At 42.4% G+C, this 20,074-nt stretch overlaps 1 protein-coding gene and 1 long non-coding RNA gene across 2 annotated transcripts in view; both read left to right on the top strand.

Moving 5' to 3' along the window:
- KBTBD12 (kelch repeat and BTB domain containing 12) overlaps positions 1-7,406 on the top strand; it is a 40,030-nt gene extending 32,624 nt beyond the window's left edge. Inside the window, exon 6 of the mRNA XM_069028040.1 lies at positions 4,770-7,406. Coding sequence (XP_068884141.1) covers positions 4,770-4,939 — 170 coding nt within the window. The 3' untranslated portion in view covers positions 4,940-7,406. The remainder of the gene's footprint in view (positions 1-4,769) is intronic.
- Positions 7,407-15,131: 7,725 nt separating this feature from the next.
- On the top strand, positions 15,132-19,753 carry LOC138117377 (uncharacterized). The gene is made up of 3 exons (XR_011154628.1): positions 15,132-15,264; positions 16,516-16,590; positions 19,424-19,753. It is a non-coding gene; the product is annotated as an uncharacterized lncRNA (long non-coding RNA).
- Positions 19,754-20,074: the final 321 nt, after the last annotated feature.

Raw genomic sequence — 20,074 nt, 5'->3', positions numbered from 1 at the left:
TATTTGTGGAGTGAATCATAAACCTTTCCAAGAAAAAACATGATTGTGTATATGGAGTACAGGCAATCCCTTACAGAAAATTAATGTATTTTTTCTTTTTTTTCTGCACATTCAAAAGAAAAAATAATTGTGGGAAAGTGTTTTGTTTGCAGACCAGAATACAAAAGATAATTTAAAGATTAGATTTATTTTGCTTTGACTACTGTATTTGCATATATAAAATACAATTTTAACACTTACAAATTAAACATTTTCAGGTATAACTTGAGTCTTGTCACTGGGAAGAGATGGATTTGTAGGCTCAATGTTAGCCCTCAGTCTGCACTTGTACATCAAAAAGGCATAACTGTACCAAAAGAGTTCCGCCTCTTTTCAACATACCACAGTTTCTGCTGGGGATAAAGTTATGCTGGGATTAATGATCCCTATGCTGGTTTAGCCTCTTTCTTTCCTGAGTATGAATAAATCACTGTTTTACTGCTAGAAAAGGATCTGCATCAGGGTTAGATTTGTACAATCAGAATAATTCTAATATTAAGTGGTTTAAATCCTGTGCAGAAAAACACAGTGTAAGAAAAATTCTTAAAACTTCTCATGGTTAAACAAGAATGTGCAGAAAAACACTGCCTCATTTTGTAGAAATAAAATGAATTAAATCCTTTCATTAGGTAAGGTGGTTGTCTGGTGAGGCAGAATAATGCTATGAGGACAGAGAGTTGTGTGGGGTGGCTTTTTAAGAAGGTAGTCTCTGTAATACAGCCAATTTCTTTTTGTAGGTGTCACATGGTTCCCTCATAAGCTGCTAAGATATTGCCTTAAAAAAAAAAAGTTGCAATTAAATAAGACGAATCAGTGAAGTAGAATTGGGTATTATTTGCACCTTCAAGCAGTTTATTTGGATTAAAGCCCAAATCCAGCATTACAGCCTGGAATCAAAGGTGCTCTTCTCTTTGAAAAGCACCACCTTTTCTGTCGTTCTTACCAAGAAAAATTAAGAGAAAAAAATAAATTAAAAAAATAAGGCTTGAGAACTGAAGTTTTTCAATTCATTTATTTTAAATAGAAAAGGTGTAATGTTTTTTCTGAAGTATGACTATTTTGAGCAGTGCTTCGCCTCACATGAACTTTCTCATCTAAAGGGTGCTGTTTCCTTTCCTTTAAACAAGATAAGATTAGAGAAATGATTGCTTCCCTTATTTAAAAAACACACTCTTTTTATCTCCCAAGGGTTAAGAGTTAACTAACACTCCATGTGCTGGAAAGAAGAATTTCTAGAGTAGAACAAAACCAGTTAGAATATCTCACAGAAAAGGGAAACAAGGGACCCCAAAGGTTGGGAGTCACCAGGGTCAGGAAAAAACACAGCAAGGCTTGTAAGGAAGGGTTGCTGAATCTGCCTTTGATGCTTTAATTATGAATTTTTTTTTCTGAAGTGTTGCAATCACTCTCAGAATGTCTTCGTTCCAGCATTTGATTATTTTTCCTCTGATTGTCTCATTTTTGTCATGATCCATGCCAAAGAAAATCCAGGCATAAAAATTTATTGCATGAAAGAGATGATCTAATAAAAAAATACAGACAGGAGCCTCCTGTGTCACAGCTTTGGTCTGTGTCTCTGTATTTGCCTGTCTCTGTATTTGCCTCAGGAAAAAACTCTTCACTCTTGCAGGGTCATACAGGAGTTTGCTGGCAGTGGCACACATTATTTGTTTGCTGATTATCAGTTATGTCTTCTCTCTTCACATGTAAATGGCTTTTTTAGCAGTTTGCTGTCTTTATCTTGAATGGGTGCAGTCTTCCTATGTGTTGTTATTCTCCTATAAAATCCAGGTTCAATAGGCAAATCATCATAACTCGTTTCACAGAAAGGAATGGAACAAAGACTATTCAGCTGAGACGATATCCTGAAATCTTACTCAAAGCTCCTGGAGAGTAACCTTGTGGAGATCTATGAGAGTCCCAGAGGTCTGGCTTTGGACCAAAAAAAATTTATATCACATTTATGTGTAACACAACAGGAGGGGAAAATGAGAACAGGCTGTGGATGCTGGGGTAGAAATGCTGTGCTGCCCTCCTTTATCAGACAAAAAAGGACAGAGATGGTGAATGGTTGGTGAGTGGGTTCCTTAGATAAGCACGACAAAAATGTGCAGAAATGTCCACAAAACTTCTGCAACATCCACAAATCTTGTGCATGTTCAGGACCTGCAGAAAACACAACTGTCCTGTATCTACTCAGCAAGGAAAGCAGGCGTGGGAGGAGAAGTCTTGTTTCCATCTGACCTCCCCACATCCCAAAGCTCCTCCTTGCAGAGGAGCCTTAGGGGTATTTTAAATCCCACCACACAACATCATTGTAACATCAATACCAATTCTGCATGGAATCTAAACCATGTCAGGGGGTCTTCAGGGTACTAAACCCCCAGGGTTGCTGTCCCCTGGAGAAATATGTGGTCTGTTCCCAACATGAGAAACAATCTGTCTCTGGATGCTCTTCTGCTTTTCATTCTTTTGCCCTTCTTCAATCCTTTACTGTCAGTTACACATAAGGGCAGTGCCCAAACCATGAGGTGCAACTGACAGATGTGACAAAGGGCTGTTGCTGGTGGTTTGTTTGTTTGTTTAAAAAAACTTCCCATAAGGGATAGCTGAATGGGAATCTCAGTCCGGAGCCTGTAAATTTTATCCTGTCACCAGTTTCTTAAGACTCAGTCAAACAGCTTTGAGTATTCAATGTTTCTTGATATGATTGTTCTTATCCTGGTACCTGTCTGCTCTTGGAAGTCTGAGACCCTGCTTTTAATACATCTGTCCTGAGGCTCATCTGACAGCAAAGCACGTGCACGTCCTCAGCTCAAAGTAAAGAAAATTTAGGCTAAGGTTACTTACTGTGAGAAAGCAACTTTAAGATGAAAAGAAAAAGTGAGCAGAAATGAAAGATGGTTTTATTTTTAGGAAAGAACTTGGCTTTGAGTAACAACTGTTGCAGAGTTCAGGACTGTTGTTAGCAAAGAAAGGGTTTGTGGTCTTGTTTCATATAGCACTGCTGGTTCTCTGCTTCACGGCGATTCTTTCATTTTCAGTTTGTCCCTGTAAAAAGTTTCTTGTCTGGAGACTGGCTGTGATTTAATGGCATTCTTCTAACCTGCCCATCCATGACAAATTCCTCAGCATTTCAGAACATCTCAAGTGCGTTTAGAACCTTGGAGGGTTTTTTCTGTCTTTATTTGTGAGGAGCCAACTCAGTTTTGTTAAGCCTCAACAGTGGTTGTCAGAGGCAGGTGGAGGAGGGGTACACATGTGCCATGTGCAGGAGGCAACTAGAGGAACCCTTGTCTGTGGGAGGACTTCGCCTGGCAACACCTCCCATGAGGCAGGCAGCAGGAGACACTGTGCGGGAGCTTGTCCCATCAGGTCGCGGAAAGGTCTCCGCCACTGGACGGCAAAGAAAGGCTGGACTGGGCCAATGGTTCCCAGTCCTCGGGCAGACTCTGGGGTATAAAATATATATCTGCCGGGGGTGTAAAAACTGCGTCAGGGCTCGCTGCAGCTCGCTGGGGCTCGCTACTGCTGGCTCCCTCCGCTGCCCTGGTCCCCGCCTGCCTTCTGGCTCTCCTGCCCTCGCACCTGTCCTGCCTTCCTGAGCCCCTGAGCGCCGCCTCGCTGCTTCGCTCTGCCTTCCTGCCTGCTTCCGACCCAGCCGCCCGATCCAGCCATCACTGCCCGCCCTGCCGCCCGGTCCAGCCATCACTGCCCGCCCTGCCACCCGATCCAGCCGGTCACTGCCCGCCCTGCCGCCCGATCCAGCCATCACTGCCCGCCCTGCCACCCGGTCCAGCCATCACTGCCCGCCCTGCTGCCCCGGTCCAGCCGGTCACCGCAACCCTGTCCCGGGTCCTGCTCCTCCGGTCCGGACGCCCTCTCACCGCGTGCCCGCTGCCGTCGCCGCGGGAGCCGCGCCCCGGCGGCTCGGTCGGACCCGGCCCGTCCGCAGGCAGGGTGCACAACCCCCCCGGACACCGACAGCGCTGCCCTGCCTCGCTGGGGGTAATCCCTTCTTTTTCTCTCTGTCCTCTCTCGCTCCTCTCCCCCATTCCTTTTCTATTTTCATTTATTGTTTTCTATCTCTTCTAGCTCTCATTTGGGCAACTCCTTTTCCTTCTCCTTCTCCTTTTTGTTATCAATAAACGCTTTTTCAGGTACAACGTTTGCCTCGGTTGGCTTAATTTCGTTCCCGACCATCCATTTCTAAAAGAAGTCTCCGCAGTTCCCCGCAGTGGAACGTGCCATTATTTCTCCCTAAATCACAGGATGTCCAGACTGTGCACCCAAGAAAAGCCATAGTACTTGAGTGCCTTCAGCAGCCTGAGAACTGTATCTTGGTCAGGGCAAAGAAAAGAACCCACTGCATGCAGGCATGCTTGTGAACAAGAGGCAATACTCTGTCTCTAGAAGATGAGCATCTGACAACTGATTGCAGGATAAAATGCCACCTGCATACTTGTACCAAGATGGAGTACTTGATGCTTTTGTCCCTGAAGCTGCATCTGGAACCCAGAGCGTGAGGACTGAATGCACTGTGGAGACTTCCATCTGCACTATTTCATTTGCTGTATGTTGGTAACTCATGCTCTTTGCACAGTGTTAGTACCACAGAAATTACCTTTTATTGCCCGCTTTCAGAAGGGTCATAATAACAACTGCCCAAACCTCTCTGATCCTGTTTGACTTGCCCCCTGATCCCTGCTGTTGTTGCCTCTGTTTTTCAGCTCGTCATGAAGTTATCACCAAAGAGATCCTTGAGCTGGATACGTGGGAGAACCAGTGGAACGTGGTGGCCACCAATGTCCTCATGCACGACAGTTACGATGTTTGCCTTGTGGCTCGGCTGAACCCGCGGGATCTTATCCCTCCTCCCCCAGATTTAGTGGACCAATAGAAGTTCAGTGACCCTCAGCGCTTCTGGATTCTGCAGAAACTGAAGAATTTGGGGAGACAAATGCTGCATTGGCTCTGGATCACAGCGGAGTCCCAGAGAGGAAATGGCAACACGTGCTTAAGGACAGAATTGCCTTTGAGCTGTGCTTCTCTGACGATGCTTAATTTGCTAGTACTGGTGCTCTGGACTTCTGTGGTTGAAAGACAAGGTTGTCCAGCCTTTATGTGTGGCTCTTCATCTTCAGTCTGGCTGTGCAAGCTCCAGTGTTGGGTGCAGCCTGGGCTGCTGGGACCCTTTGCCTCACAGGCACAGTGGCAGCCCAGGGCTCAGTTCACAGCAGACTTATGACAGAAAGCTCTAGCCAGGGAAATCCCTCCTCTGCCGTTCATCCCACTTGGATCTACTAAGCTACCCAGGAAGCTAAGAAATAGATTAACTCGGCTGATGAAAACAAGTGCCAGACTGTAATTGACTGATGCAAAGGGAAAACACAGAAAAGCCTTTGTGTGAAACAAAATCCCATTAGCCAAGGTCCATTAGCCAAGAACACCAGCTCCTGCAAACGTTATCTAAAGCACAGACAGGACAGTCAAGACATCCTGTCTTTGCTAATAGACCGAACCTGTGCTAGCAGAAAACTAATCCTTTGGCAGCAAGTCACAAATGAGTCTTTCAGCAGGGTCGGTAGGCAATCTCTACCAAAGACCAGAAGAATCTTAAATTTTCACGTAGATCCTATTTATTACAAGGTCTGGTGTGACCGGGATCTTAGAGCTCAGTTAATAAACTTCCTTTGAGAGATGAAGAAGGGGATGCAAACTAAAAGTAATAAATGAGAGCAGTATTTGTATATCAGCATTTCAGCTACAGGGAAAGGAGAGCTGTGCTAAACAATAAAGGTTTATATAATAGGAATAGCTTTAAAGAAGTAGCATAAGGCAAATTCTCTACCAACAAAATTGGTTATAATCACAGGGAAGAGGAACAATTCAGTGCTTCTGAAGGCAGTGTTAGCCTTTGTAGGGCTTGAAGACAATAGGTTAAAATGAAAATTGTTACCAGAACTGCTATCCCATTTGAATTACCAATAAATATTCATCAGTTCTCTGGTGCCTACCTTGCCGTGTATCTGTCACTGCCTGGGCAGTACGGACAAGAGAACTGGAAATCTCAGTTGTGCTCTTGGGCCACAGTTGTAAATGACAGCATGCTGCAATGCAGACTGAATGTCAGAGGCAAACATAAGAGTAAACTATGATATTGTATGAGAATGATCATTGTCAGCAAGAAGTGGCTTTTGATCACTACAAAAGCAGCAACAAAAGTGGAACAAAAAAATGGCAAAGAAATGAGGGAGTCCATCAGGTAGTTTACCCATAGTTACTTCCAGGGTTTATATTTTAGAGCATCTTAAATTTCTCTTTCAATCATGTTTTACGCTGCAAAAATGTCAGCTTTTTTTTGTTGCTTTTTTGACTGCAGTGTTTATGGCAGAGAGATATGGAGAGGATGATCCAAAAGCCCTTTCTCAATTCTGACTTTTGTTATTTATGAATTATTCTATAAATATCCAGAGGGAATATTAAGCTGTCATGTAAAAACTGTTAGCGGGAAGATCACTAAGTTTTCCTGATAATTCCAGTAGGACACTGAGGAATGCTCAGACAATAAGGGAGTTGGGGGGAAAAAAATTAAGGAAAACATGTAGAAAAGGAGAAAATCCATGAGCCTTACAGCTAATTGCTTGTTTTCCTTTGTGTTTCCCAAGCAGAATGTGTGTCACAGCCTAAACATGCATTCTTGTGTTTGTATCATTTCTGTATTATTCAGCCATCCTTTTTTCTTTCCGTTGCTCATATGTAGGTCATCATCTGCCTAGAACAGAGTTGTGATAACCATGAACTTCAGTGGTACAAATCAGTGACCAGTTCCTAAAATCTCAACCCCTCTGGTAACCAAGCACAGTTGTAGATGTAAGATCAAGGAGGCAAACTCTGCTTTAATAAGTTTTTAAACAAAGTCAGCAGAAAGTTCTTCCAATCAATAATCATCCAATACTGGAAACCCTTCAACTTTTGTTGTTACTGCAAAATAAAGGTAATTTTTTTCTATCTTCTCTACAAGGCTCTTAAGACAGCTGGAAGCAATGCTCTTGAGCATCCATTATGGGTTTCCTTGTGAAATTCCAAATTCTGCAACTGTATCTACTGATTTTGCTTTTTCATCTTTTTTTTTTTTTTTAAGGAAAAATATTTTAAAGGGTTTTTTTGGTCTTTGGTCTCTGCTCTGTGGTCTATTCCTTATGGTTCTTGTGGTTTAAAGCCTGGGCTAATCTACTGGATTTCACTCTCTGAAAGACAGTCTATTTGGAATATTTCAAGGGAAGAAGGGAGATATTTGCAATCTTTCATTAGTCATATTTAACCGTGTATGTGAAACTCAGCTGACACACAAAATTTAACTTTTATTCCAGTAGTGAGCTGGCAGTTTCTTTTGCACTTCATATGTTTTGTTTTTTAGACTGATATTTAATGAGCTGGATGGAAGGAAAGTATATACTCTGAGAAGGTCTGTCGTGGTAACTGAGGAGAGTAATGACATATATTTTATATATTGGCCTTGCAATCAGAGAGCTTGAGTTGCACTGGGCAATTAACAGAGTTGTTTTCATGCAGCACGGCCAAGTGACCTTCTGCCACGTGCACTGAGCATCACCTTTCCTGCTGCCCACGGGGTCTGACTGCCAGTGGGGACCCTCATGTGTCTGTCTCTGCCCAACTCAGAATGTCTAGCACTATTTATCAAGCAGGGGAATGGGGTTTTTTTCTGGATTAAATATCTAGAATGGGGCCACTAACTTCTTAATTTTATGTGGGCCCCATTCAGTTCCTGGGTTGCCCTTGGGATGACTACAATTTCCAAACCAGTATTTGAAAGTGTAGCTTGTCTGAAGGCAGAAGCAGAAACCATGCTTATTGAGAGGTATAGAACTCAGCCAAAATCCTTCTGAGAGTATAAGAATCTGCAGGTCTGCTATGTCCATGGGTAATTTCACATTGCTGTGAAAGTCATTAAGAGTCTTGTTTTCTTCTATGACAAAACCTGATGCAAAAAATAAAAAATGAAATAATTACAGAGTATGCATTCTCCAACCTCAACCAAGTGTGGGTTTCACTGAAATAATATTTTACTGCAGCCCCTTTCCATCTGAGCAGCAGGTAGCTGAGTGTTTCACCAAGGCTGAATTTACATCATCCATAACTCTAAAATGTAAGCAGTGCTGGAAGCTACCGACTGTTTAAATGAGTGGGGCGTTATGAAGCAAAAGCACATACTACAGCTTCACTTGAAGTGCTGAAGTACTTCATCAGTTCCCATACATGAAGAAAAATGTTGGAATGGTAGCTGGTCACGTGGCACACAGGGAATAAAGAAAAAAAAATACAATGCTACAAAAAAGCTAATTGAAGCTCTCCATTTTTATCCCCAGCTAATGTTTTATTTTTAAATTGCCCATAGATAACTGATTTCATAACGATCCCTGCAGATTTCTCATGTCTGTTTTCATACATGTGCTCACACAGGAAACCATCAGGCATCTGACTACTCATCCTCACACAGCACTGCTGGGGTTGGTTGCCTGTGCCTCAGTCCCTGCCCACAACAGGCAAACACACACACACATTTTGCATGTGTGCAATATTGAAATTTATGGGGCAGCATCTGTATTGTGTTCCAGCAGACACACATTGCCACTCAGAAAGCCTTGATTTGCCAAAAGAAAATTCCTTGGTACGCGCAGAGCTGTCAGCTCTTCTACCAGCACTCCCAAATATGCTCCAGGGAAGAGGCTGAGGGAGCATCAATACAAGAGGCCAACAACAGAGATGGGAAGTGTTCCCAGGGTGTTACAACACGTGGTGGAGCCAAGGTGGGATGAATGATCCTCCCTATCTCTCCCTGGGGATGGTTCAGAAGAAAAAGGATTTTGCCCTGGATCCTGTATTTTTTCCTCTACATGAGATGTGTACTGAGATCCAGGATCATCTGCCAAACAATGAAAATAAAAAGCTAGAATAATTTTTTAAAATGTTAAGATATATTCATAAAGATCTATGGTGCTTTTCTGCTGATTTGGAAGACAACCTTCCTTCAATAAGCTGTTTACCTAGTGATTACTGTCTTAGCTACGGGGGTGGTCCCTTTCACTGGTGCTCTCTTAATGGATTATGTAGCTCCTCTGGAAATAAGTTTCTTGAATCACAATGCTTTGGATCACCTGGTCAGAAATTCAGTTCTCATTTGCAAATGTCTGTATCTCTCCCCACAGCTTTTCAAGTGGACTCTAGCTCCAGCTTCAAAGAAAAGCTATTTCACCCCCAGTTGTGCTCAGCTGGAACTAGTACATTTGCAATTTACTATCATTTGACGTGTAGAGGTTGAAAGCAAAGGAAATATTTGGAAATGGCAAAAATATACATAGAAAGTAGGCAGAAGTACACTTTCCTTCTCTCTTGGTGAATGTCTCAGCGTGTACTGCCCTGCCTGGTGTTTGATGGAGTGATTCACTAATCACCTCTGGCTGCACCCACAGCACAGGCCAGGCTGGGACTGCATGTTTGTATTGCTGGAGCAGAGAGACCCAGCATGGTGTGGAGCTGTGGCTCCTGACAGGCTGCCCTGCCCTGCCTAAGAAATTACCTTCAAACCTTATCTTTAAGTGTTCCACAATGTCCACAAAGTGTATGTGTTTTATATACATATGTATAATATTATTTTTAGAAGTTCTTTACTGACAGCAGTAAGATCCTTTTTATAAAACATACCTGGCAACTCTGTCTTCTGCCTAGCTCATCAAAGTACTTAGAAAAGAAAGTGTTGGTCTTTAAATAATTGTAACTATTCTGGGCTTCAAGTCAAAAAGAACCTTAAATGCCTTGCTGAGCTAAGGAACAAATGGAGAAATCTTTTAGTACTCCCCTGTGTCTTATTCCTTCTCCAATTTTTTGCTGGCTGTAGCGCTCTCCTCAGAAGCTCAGAGTTTTCTCGAAACCTTTGTGCAAGTCTCTTCTGTTTCTCTTCCCGTAATCCCATTTCTTCCTCGGCCCATTTATCTGACCAGCCCTTAAACTCCTTTGTTTCTCATTCAGTTCCCCAGAAGCTGGGAACAACCACTCAGGGTGTTCACCAGCTCCTGACCTTACAGAAGCCTATCACTCCAGCGTCGAACCAGCTTTGAAGGACAAAAGGAAGATCACACCAGCTCCCTGGATTTGAGGACACTCATTTTCAGGCAGGTTCTAGTGATGCCATGAAGATTTCTTGCCTTTTCTTTTATATCCCTGTTATACCTTTTTACAACTTCTGTATTCTTAGTGCTTTTTGCCTACATTCTTGGACTTGTTTGTCAAGCTAAGAGACTAAACATTTTAGAAGCTTCATAGCTAGAGATCAGTGTGCCCCAGACCCCAGGGTCCTCTCCAGAACACACTTTGTAAACTAAGATAGAACCATCCAGGGGAATACTCCTTGGGGATGGGGGCTCACTCATTGGGGAATCTTTGATAGATATGCTAATTAGTAAAACCTATAATGTTAACCCGATCTTTATGTACTGGGGGGGTGCACCTAAGGATCCTTAAAATAAATACCAAGGTAAAATCCCTTTTCCCCTTTAACCGTGTTTGACTCTTGATTTTAAGACCAGGAAAAGGCATCACTAGCCCCAGCCCAAATTCTGCTGTTCATTCTCATACCAGATGAAACATGCCTGCTCTGCAATGCTACAAGTGCTGTGGCTACGACCAGGGCTGGGAGGTGACCTGCATCCACTCAGCCCTGCCGCCTCTCTCTGCGTGGTGCTGGTGAGTTTGATGTTAAATGCCTCGCATACTGTGAATGCCACGGCTGTAATGACTGCAGGCACAAGCCATTATCATTACCTCTGATTCCTGAACACTGGTTGCTACAAAAACTGCCTGAAGCACAGAGGGAGGCATCTTCATTATTGCATTATAGCTCACGTCTTAAAGCTAGATTTCCTTCTGCATTTTCAGTCAGGCCAGGTTTCACTAAAGAACTGGGTCTCTAATTTATCAGGCTTTAATATTGGTATTTCTTCTCCACTTTGTCCTTTTCTAGTCATTCTTTATAATAATACAAGTGATTTCACCAGCTTTTCTGTGGAATGCATTATCCAAGCCAGCCTCCCAAGGCCACTGGCTTTTCATTATCAGGGTCCAAGTACAGCCACTGAAGTGCCAGTCAGCTGCACTACTTTATTTTCTCACTCAGCAACTTCATAGTAGAGGAAATATATTTCATCCATACATGCAGTAATGTGAGAGGAAACCACTTCCCACATACACAAATTCCTGACTCATTCCTTTCAAATGTGGCTAAAACAACTGCTGAATCCAAACATAAAAAGCTTTGATACCCTTTCAATAGGCTTTTCCAGGCTTCCCAGTATGAGGAGGAGGATCACAGGGAGATGTCTTGTAATGAGAGCACAGATTGGAAATTTGAACCTCTGGGGTGTGTTTTCAGTTCAATTACTCCATTTACTAGTCTTGGGCATCTGGTCTCCCCACCCAGGTTCACCCATACGAAATAGTTATAATAATACATTCCTACTCATTTTGTGGGTCTGCCTCGGTGTGTTCAGAGGGAGTGGCTCATGTCTGTAATGTTGAGATCCACATATCAGAAAGTGTTATACAGTGGTAGAACACTAACACTGTTGCACGGCTCTCACCTCCTTGATTTTTGGTAACATACTTGGCCCTAGCATTGAGAAACTGAGCCTTTCTGGGAAAGGAGAGATTAGATGTTTGCAGCCAACAAGGGCATTTTGTTTACTCCTTCACAGAAAAGCAACACCACATATCTAATTGTTGATGTGTTAAGTAGAAGGAATGTAGAGCTTATTACATGTGCTTTCGTAGCCAGTCTCACTTGTACCCAGGCAGAACTAATCTCAGCAAATTGAGAGGTCACTAACTGAGGCTAAATTTGAACATTAGTAATTAGAAGGATGAATGAACTGTATTTTTCTCAAAGCAGATTTGATTTAATAAAATATGCTGCTTAGATAGACACAGTTGCTATGAAGCAAAAAAAGAGAAGGTGCTTTGCAGAACTGTAGTAGATTTACTGGGTAACTGAGACCTGAATTTCGATGATCTACCACATGTTTTATAGGAAAACTTCAGCTCTCTGGGGAGCTCTGTAACAAATCTGTGATGCATTTAACTAGCCACTAAAAGGCCCTGCTGCATCCAGGGAGTCACCTACAGAACATGCATAAAAGGGTTTATAATATTGCTGAAACAATGTGGCATCTACTTGCTCAGCTACTGAATTAAATAAAACTTAGTAAAATTTTAGAGGTACTTAATTTGTTTATTGCTTGAGCATCCTTCAGTAATGACACATTTAAGGTTGTGTTGCCCACTTAACTACTTGAACAGTCTACAGGTACGCTATAAAGTGTAGAGGGAAAGGTAAGAAGATAAAAAAGTAAGAAGAAAAGTGACTTTTAAAGGCGTCTGATTCCATCTCCTCTTTTCTGTTAGCAGGGACACACCTCCATTTAGGCAAAGCTATGGCCATCTTGCAGCTGTGAGATGTGATTTTAAGCTGAATAGATGTACCCAAGCCAGATGTAATGATCAGCAGTGAAGATTCAATAGTGCAGGTGCCAGCTGTCGGAGCAATTCAGTCTGATCTCTAGCTGGCTTGGACAGCCCATGCTGAAGCCCAAGCTGTTACATGCTCGCTGCTCTCATTAATTATCAGGCTCAGCTGAAGCTAACTAAGGTATTCACTCATGTTGCAGTCAGAGCTCCTAAACGAGCATAAAAAAGACTAAATCTGTAGTTCATCTGCAGGATTTGAAAAAGCATTTTGCAGCCAGATCATTTTGTAGTCCATGTTGCCATGAAGCTACAAATTGCTTATACTGGCACAGCACAGAGAGAGGCACTGAGAACAAGTGCTTGCTAAGGGGTGTGTGGCACAGCAGCTGCTTGTGCCAGCACTGCCACTTGAAAATTCACCCATCAAAGCGTGCCTTAATGCACCAGCATTCACCTCGGCTCTGCAGCCAGCCCACTGTAAAGCCAGCTCTTTGGAGTGCTCTGAGGGGACAAACAGTAAACTATACAAAGACTGAAATTGCTCCAAAGCCTTGTCATAGCTGGTGCATTAATAGCTTACTGCTTGATGGCTTCTCAGGCTCTTACACAAAGATGCCAAATAGCAGATGAACAAAACCACAGGACAGGAAATTTACCCTCTTTCCAGTATTCACAGATGATAAAACCTTCCTGACAGTTATTGTTCAGTGTTTTTCAGAAGGGATGAAGAATCCACTGCTACCCAGCACTGCAGCATGGAGCAGCCATCTGATGCCCAAAATCACAGCTCTCTTGCCAGGAAATTTGCCATACTAATGCTGCTGCCCTAAGCTGCTCAGCCTTTAATCTGATTTCTTTGTTTCTTATTTCAGGCAAGCCGCTGTAACAGCAACGTTCACTAAAGGCTGCTGAGCCTCTTGGCATGTCTGTAAAACTCAGGTGTGTTAGCAATTCTCTTGCTCGTCCTAGTTGGCCAGTGTCCTGCTCACTTGCATTTAAGGAGGACTTTAATGTGTTTTTACTACTCTGATATTGCACAGATCAGAGTGTAGTTACTGTTTTATTTCCCTAGATGAGCTAAGTAAATATTAATAAAGATTTATATGGCCTATTTTCAGAAATAAAGTAAATCTTTATAAGTAAAAAATCAAAGTGAAGCTATAGCTTGCTTTTTTTTGGAGCCATGTGTTCACTGTGTGTTTAATCATATTTCTGTTGTTATTGGATTTACTGGATGCATTTTATAAAGTGCATTAGGAGATCCACAGGGATGTCTACTCAGAGGATGTGACCCACCAGCAGGATTTTTGGCCAATTATAGAAATAGAAGCAGGATGAAACCAAGCCTGTTAAATGTTAGCATTTTAAAAAGCCTTCTCTGAGATTGAGAACTAGATAGTAATCAAAAGTCAATAAAAAGAAGTGTCATGTTGTCATTTATATCTAGTTTGGATTTAAACTGCAATTTTTGCAAGGAAAGGCATGTCAAGAAAACATTTTGTATGCCCAACCTGAATTCAAACCTGAAATTATCCATCTGCAGAAAGTCACCGCTGTTCCACTGAAAAATATGGGTGGATAAATTCTAGAGAAGGAACCAACTATTAGGATCAATATAAAACCCACTGTTGAACCATCCATAAAGATCATCTGCTCGATCTAAATCATAATAGGTTTCTGACGGATCTCAAATCTACACCAAATTCCATGTCAGTAAACCAGCTGAAACAAAACTGGAGTCAGAGAACACTGGAAATATAGCTGCCTGGGGACAGCCCACAGTCTGACTGCAGAAGTGCTGGTCACTGGGTTAATGACACATTGAAACCCTTTTGTAGTAGGGGGAAAGAAAATCCATTAGAAAAACCTACAGAGACATCTAGCTCTACGACCTAACTGCTGCAGTTGTCTGCCATACAGGGGATTATTATGGAGATAAGCAAGCATGACAAAAATGTAACAATAACCTTTAAAAACAGGAGACTGGAAATACAATGCTGTTTTACTTGCAAAGTGTTTCTCATGCAAGTGTCCCTGGGAGATGTTTTATAATAAACTTTGAATGAAATACAATAAAAATCAAATCAAAGCTCATTCACTACATACCAAATGGAACAGCTCAGGTTTCAGCTTTGGTTTTAAAGCCAGGAAGATAATTTACTTGATGAATTTCTGCTGCTGCTCAGAATTCCAGAAAAAAAGAAAAACACAGTCACTCAAATGTAGTTTACAAAGAGTTTGGATTTAAAAGCTGATGTTGTCAAGAGATCAAAATTGAAAGAATCACAGAATTATTCAGCAAGAGCTTCAAATATCCATAAAATAAACAGAAATCAGTTCTATTCCAGGATCAAAAGCAGAATTTTACATGTACAGCATTTTCTTTTCAAGTATGCACATGGTAATTACTGCATGCAGAAATGTCAGTGTATTACATGTTTCATTTGCATGAAAAAGCTGTGCAGCTACAGGCAGAGCTCAGCCCCACTCTGTGTGCACCCCACCACTACAGCTTTGTGTGCAAGAGGGGAATGTAACTCCACAGCCCTGTGTGCATGAGATTATTCAAATTCAATAGCCAAACATTGATTTGAAAAACAACAGCTGATGCAGAAGTCCAATGTTCACGTTGTTATTTCACTACTGTCAGAACTTTCCAGCTGGACTAGAGGGACCCAGTGTCAGGTAAGATTTGCTGACTTGAAAACTAAACAGCCTGCTCTCATTGGTACTTTTCCATTCCCAAATACAGGTCCAATGGGGTTGTAGCACGAGAGGTATTTTTGCTAATGCTTCATAAAATTCTAGATGAAGTTAAGGCTCTGTGCCAAAAGCTGTCTCTGCAAAGGTATAAAGGCTCTCAGGTTAAATAGTGGGGATTTTCAGCTCGGGCCAATTTCCACATGGGGAATGTTACAATCAAGCTGGCAGTGATTTTTATGTAAATTGGTCCATTATCAGAGCTATATGTATCTGCTACTAGTCTATAGGCCCTTAAGGGAAATTGGCATCAGTATTTGCAAAACAAGCACTTTTTCCTTAATGTTCCAAACACAGTTGTTTGTTGGTTTTCTGGGTTTTCTTAAACAATGGTTCCAGGTCAATAGTTTGATGATTAAAAAACAGATCATAGAAGCAAAAGCTAGTTCTTAATCCCTAGAAATATGAAAATGTTTGGTTTAGTTAGCTCTATTATAATTTTTTACAGTATCTAGTTAGATAAGACACAGAAAAGCAAGTAGGGCATGAAAAATAACCAATCTATTGGGGGGGGTGTTAACATAAAAAAAACATGTTGAAGACTTCAGAAACCTTAAAGAAGCAGGAAGAGAACACATGGGAACCATTTAGATAGTGCAGAGACTTTAACCTTGTATTAGCTGTAGGCCTTTCAGTCTTGCTGAAACACTCACCTGTTGGTTCACCATGAGCAGGTACAATTTGCAGGCTGTCAGCTGAGGACCAGCCATTATCAATCTGGTCTGGTGTTCTGTGGCCAACACTGTATCCCTCAGGGAAGGCTGTAAAACCACTTCATTCTTCTTGCATGTATTTCAACTGCCCATATTGCATGAACTGGTGGTGCTAAGTATCTGTCTGACCTTGTTGGCTGATCTGCATAATTTTACCATAATTTGTCATAATTTGCCCCCCTCGTGGCATGGTTTAGCAAACAGAAGGTAGCTTTATTACAGAGCTTTTTCTGAATCAATAGTGCTGCTCTCATTGCAAAACTGCACATTACCTTTCATTTCTACTTGAAATACTGAGGTTTCACGTGAAGATGCGGGATGAAACACTGCTCCTATTGCAGTTCTGTTGTTGTTCTTTGCTCCTATTGCAGTTTTGTTGTTGTTCTTTGACGAGATCAGGGTTTAGCCACTGACTCTTTATGCTAAACAAAATGTGTGTTACAGAGAAGATCTTTTTTATCAGAGCCAGAAATCAGGATCCTCATTATTGAGAAAGCACTGCTGTAATGCTGCCAGCTGGGAGCACAGCTCGTTAAAGGTACAGTGTTATACAGTACTTTAGATACCTTATTAAGCATTGCCATAAATACATGGAATAAAATGATGTTCTAGGAGCACCTGGGTGAACAAATTTGAGAAATAAGGGTGTGAGTCATAACAGGAGTTCAGGACTCAAAACATTTCACGCGAAGCAGTAGCAAGATATTCAGTTAATCTCTCATGTCCTGATAATGATATAGGAAATGCTTTTGTGCTTTGCAATTTTGGACTTATGCCTGGTAGGGAAATTAAGCTTACTTCTTTTGATATATTCTATTTAATCAGTGGTTTGCATATCTCATTTTAGATATTGAAATTGATTTTTTTTTCCAAACGGGCACAGCTATGAAACAACCAAGTGCAGGGCCCAGCACTTCATAATTGTTGAACCTTGTATGATTGGCCTTGGCCCATCAGTCCAGCCTGCCTAGATCCCTCTGTAGCATCTTGTCTGGCAGATCAACACTCCCACCAAACTTGTCATCTGCACCCTACTGAGGGTGCCCTCCATCCCCTTGTCCACATCTGTGATGCAGATATTAAGCAGAACTGGTCCCAGTGTGGAGCCCTGGGGAACAGCACTTGTAACTGGCAGCTGCTTGGTGTTCCTCAGGCAAGCTGGGAGATTGTTTCCTGATTACAGACTACAAGGGAAACTCTAGCTCTGTGGAAATCAATGGAGTCTGGCTCTTGGCCTTAGGGAGCTAGCAGCTAAGTCTCTTTTAGGTTAGTAGCAAACTATTTACTTCAGGAATGTTGTCTACTCAGGGTTTCCTGAAGGTCATCCTTATGTCTGTGCTCAGCTGTCATTCAGATCATGAGCTTCCACTCGTGACCTTGTTTCACACATGCTACCACCTCTAGAGCCCATCTACCTGCATAAATAAATCTTTATGGACATCTTAACAAGCACCTGTCAAACAGCCTGAGAGACAGCACGGGGGTGGCAGGCAAAGGGGATGTCAAGAATGTCACAGTTGGGGCTGGTCCCTGGAACACTCTGTCAGAGCACTGGAGACGCAGGTGCTCCATCTGAGCAGGATCTCATGGAGCTCCCCACGTGATGATCTTTTCGGGGGACTCGCGGTACAGCTGTACTCTGCAGAGAGGTCACAGCGATCTCCTGAAGCACCGCGTGGGGCCCGGGATCTGTCTGCAGCAAGCTCTGTGCAGGACTGTGGACTGTGTCATATTACACTTAACACAAGGACTTCTGGTCCTGAAAGGGGCCCTTGGGCATTGATGCACTGTAGCAATTAAATAATGACAGTAATAAAACTTGCCCACACAGTTGTGTGCATTTCATGTAAGCTGAGAAGGCACCATAAGTAAAGCAGTTCTTCCACCTTGTGGTTACACAGACAAGTGCCGGCAGAGAACTGGATACAAACACTGCTATTGCTGGGCTATTGCTGCCCAGGACTGCTCTTGCACACTGATGCTGCAAATCTGAGCTAGCCTTGTTTTGCAAAGGGAACATCCCTGTGTGCGTGTGTGCACTTACACACGAGCGTACAAACAACACCTTTGTGATGCCCTCTGGCCATTGCAGCCTACAGGTGCTCTGAGACCAGGATCCCAACAGCTGGAGGGACGCCTCCATCCTCCCTGGTAAGGAAAGGCCTTTACTCAGCACAACAGGCAATCCTTGACACACTGATAAAATGTACTGGTGTGGGAACAGGGCATGAGCAAGTCACAGACATGACAAATGTGACTAATGAGAGATTGTAGCTGGTTTCTGCAAGCAATGGCTACAACAAAAGGGAACCATTTAGCGGCAGAGAAAAATTCATCTTTGCTGCTCTCCCCATTTCTACTCTCTGCCCCTATTTTCTGCTCTTTTACCTCTGGCTATTGAAGTAATCATGTAGTCTTTGCTGTTTGCATCAGGGTACAATTCAGCACAATTAGGTCCAGCATCTGTAGTCAGTCACCACAGAGCAAAGGTTGATTTGAAAAGCAGTAATTAAATGTCAGCTTTGCACTAATGCAGTAGAGGTATATTGAGATACATAATTTTGCAGTAAAGGCCGAAGATTTGCACTGTGTGGAATGGTGGAACACACTGGCTAACAAATTTCAGTGCCAGTAAGTGAATACTGATGTTTTTAATGGCTCTAAATTACATTATTTCTGAAGCAGGATTAGCTTGGTTACATAACAGGGACTTATTTGGTTCGAAGAAGATGGCAAAACATGAAAAGAAAAAGCTGTTTTAAATCTACATCTCACTGCATGCTTCTACCATCACTCCCCTGATCACTGCTGTGCTTCCTTTTCCAGACTTCCACAGAACCACTGCTGGTTCTCCCTTTTCTACTTATCAGCTCTGATAAACCAGCAAAGTGTCCACATCACTAAGTCAAAACAATCTTATCAAATCAACTCTGCAAGACAGCATTTCAGATGGAAAGCAGTTGCTTTATCTCTAACTAGAAATGGGTGGATTAAAACCAGTTTCAATAATCTGGATGTTTTGACATGAGCAATCCTGGACAAGAATGAAAACATTCTCACACCCATTGGCAGATGTCTTCAGTAACTCACAGAGGAGATGCGTGGTTTCAGAAGCCTGGAAACAACAATAAAAAACCGTAAAAGGAAAAAAAAATGAAATGGGAACTAGGGCTGCTCTTTTAAATTAATCTCGGAAAAGTAGGGATCAAATAATCAAACAAAGCATACCTAAGTGCTTAGAAAGTATCAGGGAGATTTTGTGGAAACCATTATGCATTTTATAGAGTGTATACACTGACTTTAATAGCTTTGTATTAGCACCTCTATTTACTTTAATCTTTCCCTTGACTTCTGTTTACCTTCCCTTTCAGACCACTGATAACTCCTCCTGTAAAGGCCTGGAAAATACACAGAACATTGAGTGGTTCTTGGAAAGAAACACCTCAAACAATCAGCCGCCATGAGCACGTTTCCCTTGTTGGTGCTGCTGGGTGACACAGCGACATGTGGATGTCCCTTGACTTCCTTGACACGTGGCCCAAAGCTTCACATTTTCAGCAGTGTTTCATATTTTATTAAAGCTCAGCTGGATCTGGGTGCGTTACACACGGCCTCGGGCAGGCAGGGACTGCGGGACACTGACACCAGACACCTAAAATGCAGGTATCTAGGCTGAAGTTGTCACCTTAGTTCCCTCTATTATAAATAGAGATAAATAGCTCTGGAGGATGATTCATGTCATCTGAAAACATGTGTGAGATAAGCAGAGTAATTTCTCCAGAGGTGTAATGTAAGCAGAGTATTTCTTCACTTGTATCTCCATTGACCACAGAGAGTCCAGAGAACTACGTACACACGTCACTTCTAAATGGCCAAAGGCAGCTGAGCCATTTGGACAAAGCCACTCTTTCTACCGTCTGATGCGTGACCCTCGGGTTGTGTGGCAGGTGCAAGGAGGTTCTTCCTGCAGAGCAAGGCCTACAACATCCCATACAAAAACACACAACCAGAAAAAAAATTCT

The sequence above is a fragment of the Aphelocoma coerulescens genome, chromosome 12 (genome assembly GCF_041296385.1).
Source record: "Aphelocoma coerulescens isolate FSJ_1873_10779 chromosome 12, UR_Acoe_1.0, whole genome shotgun sequence".
In the NCBI taxonomy this organism is placed as follows: Eukaryota; Metazoa; Chordata; class Aves; order Passeriformes; family Corvidae; genus Aphelocoma; species Aphelocoma coerulescens.
This window is presented reverse-complemented; position numbering and strand designations above follow the sequence as displayed.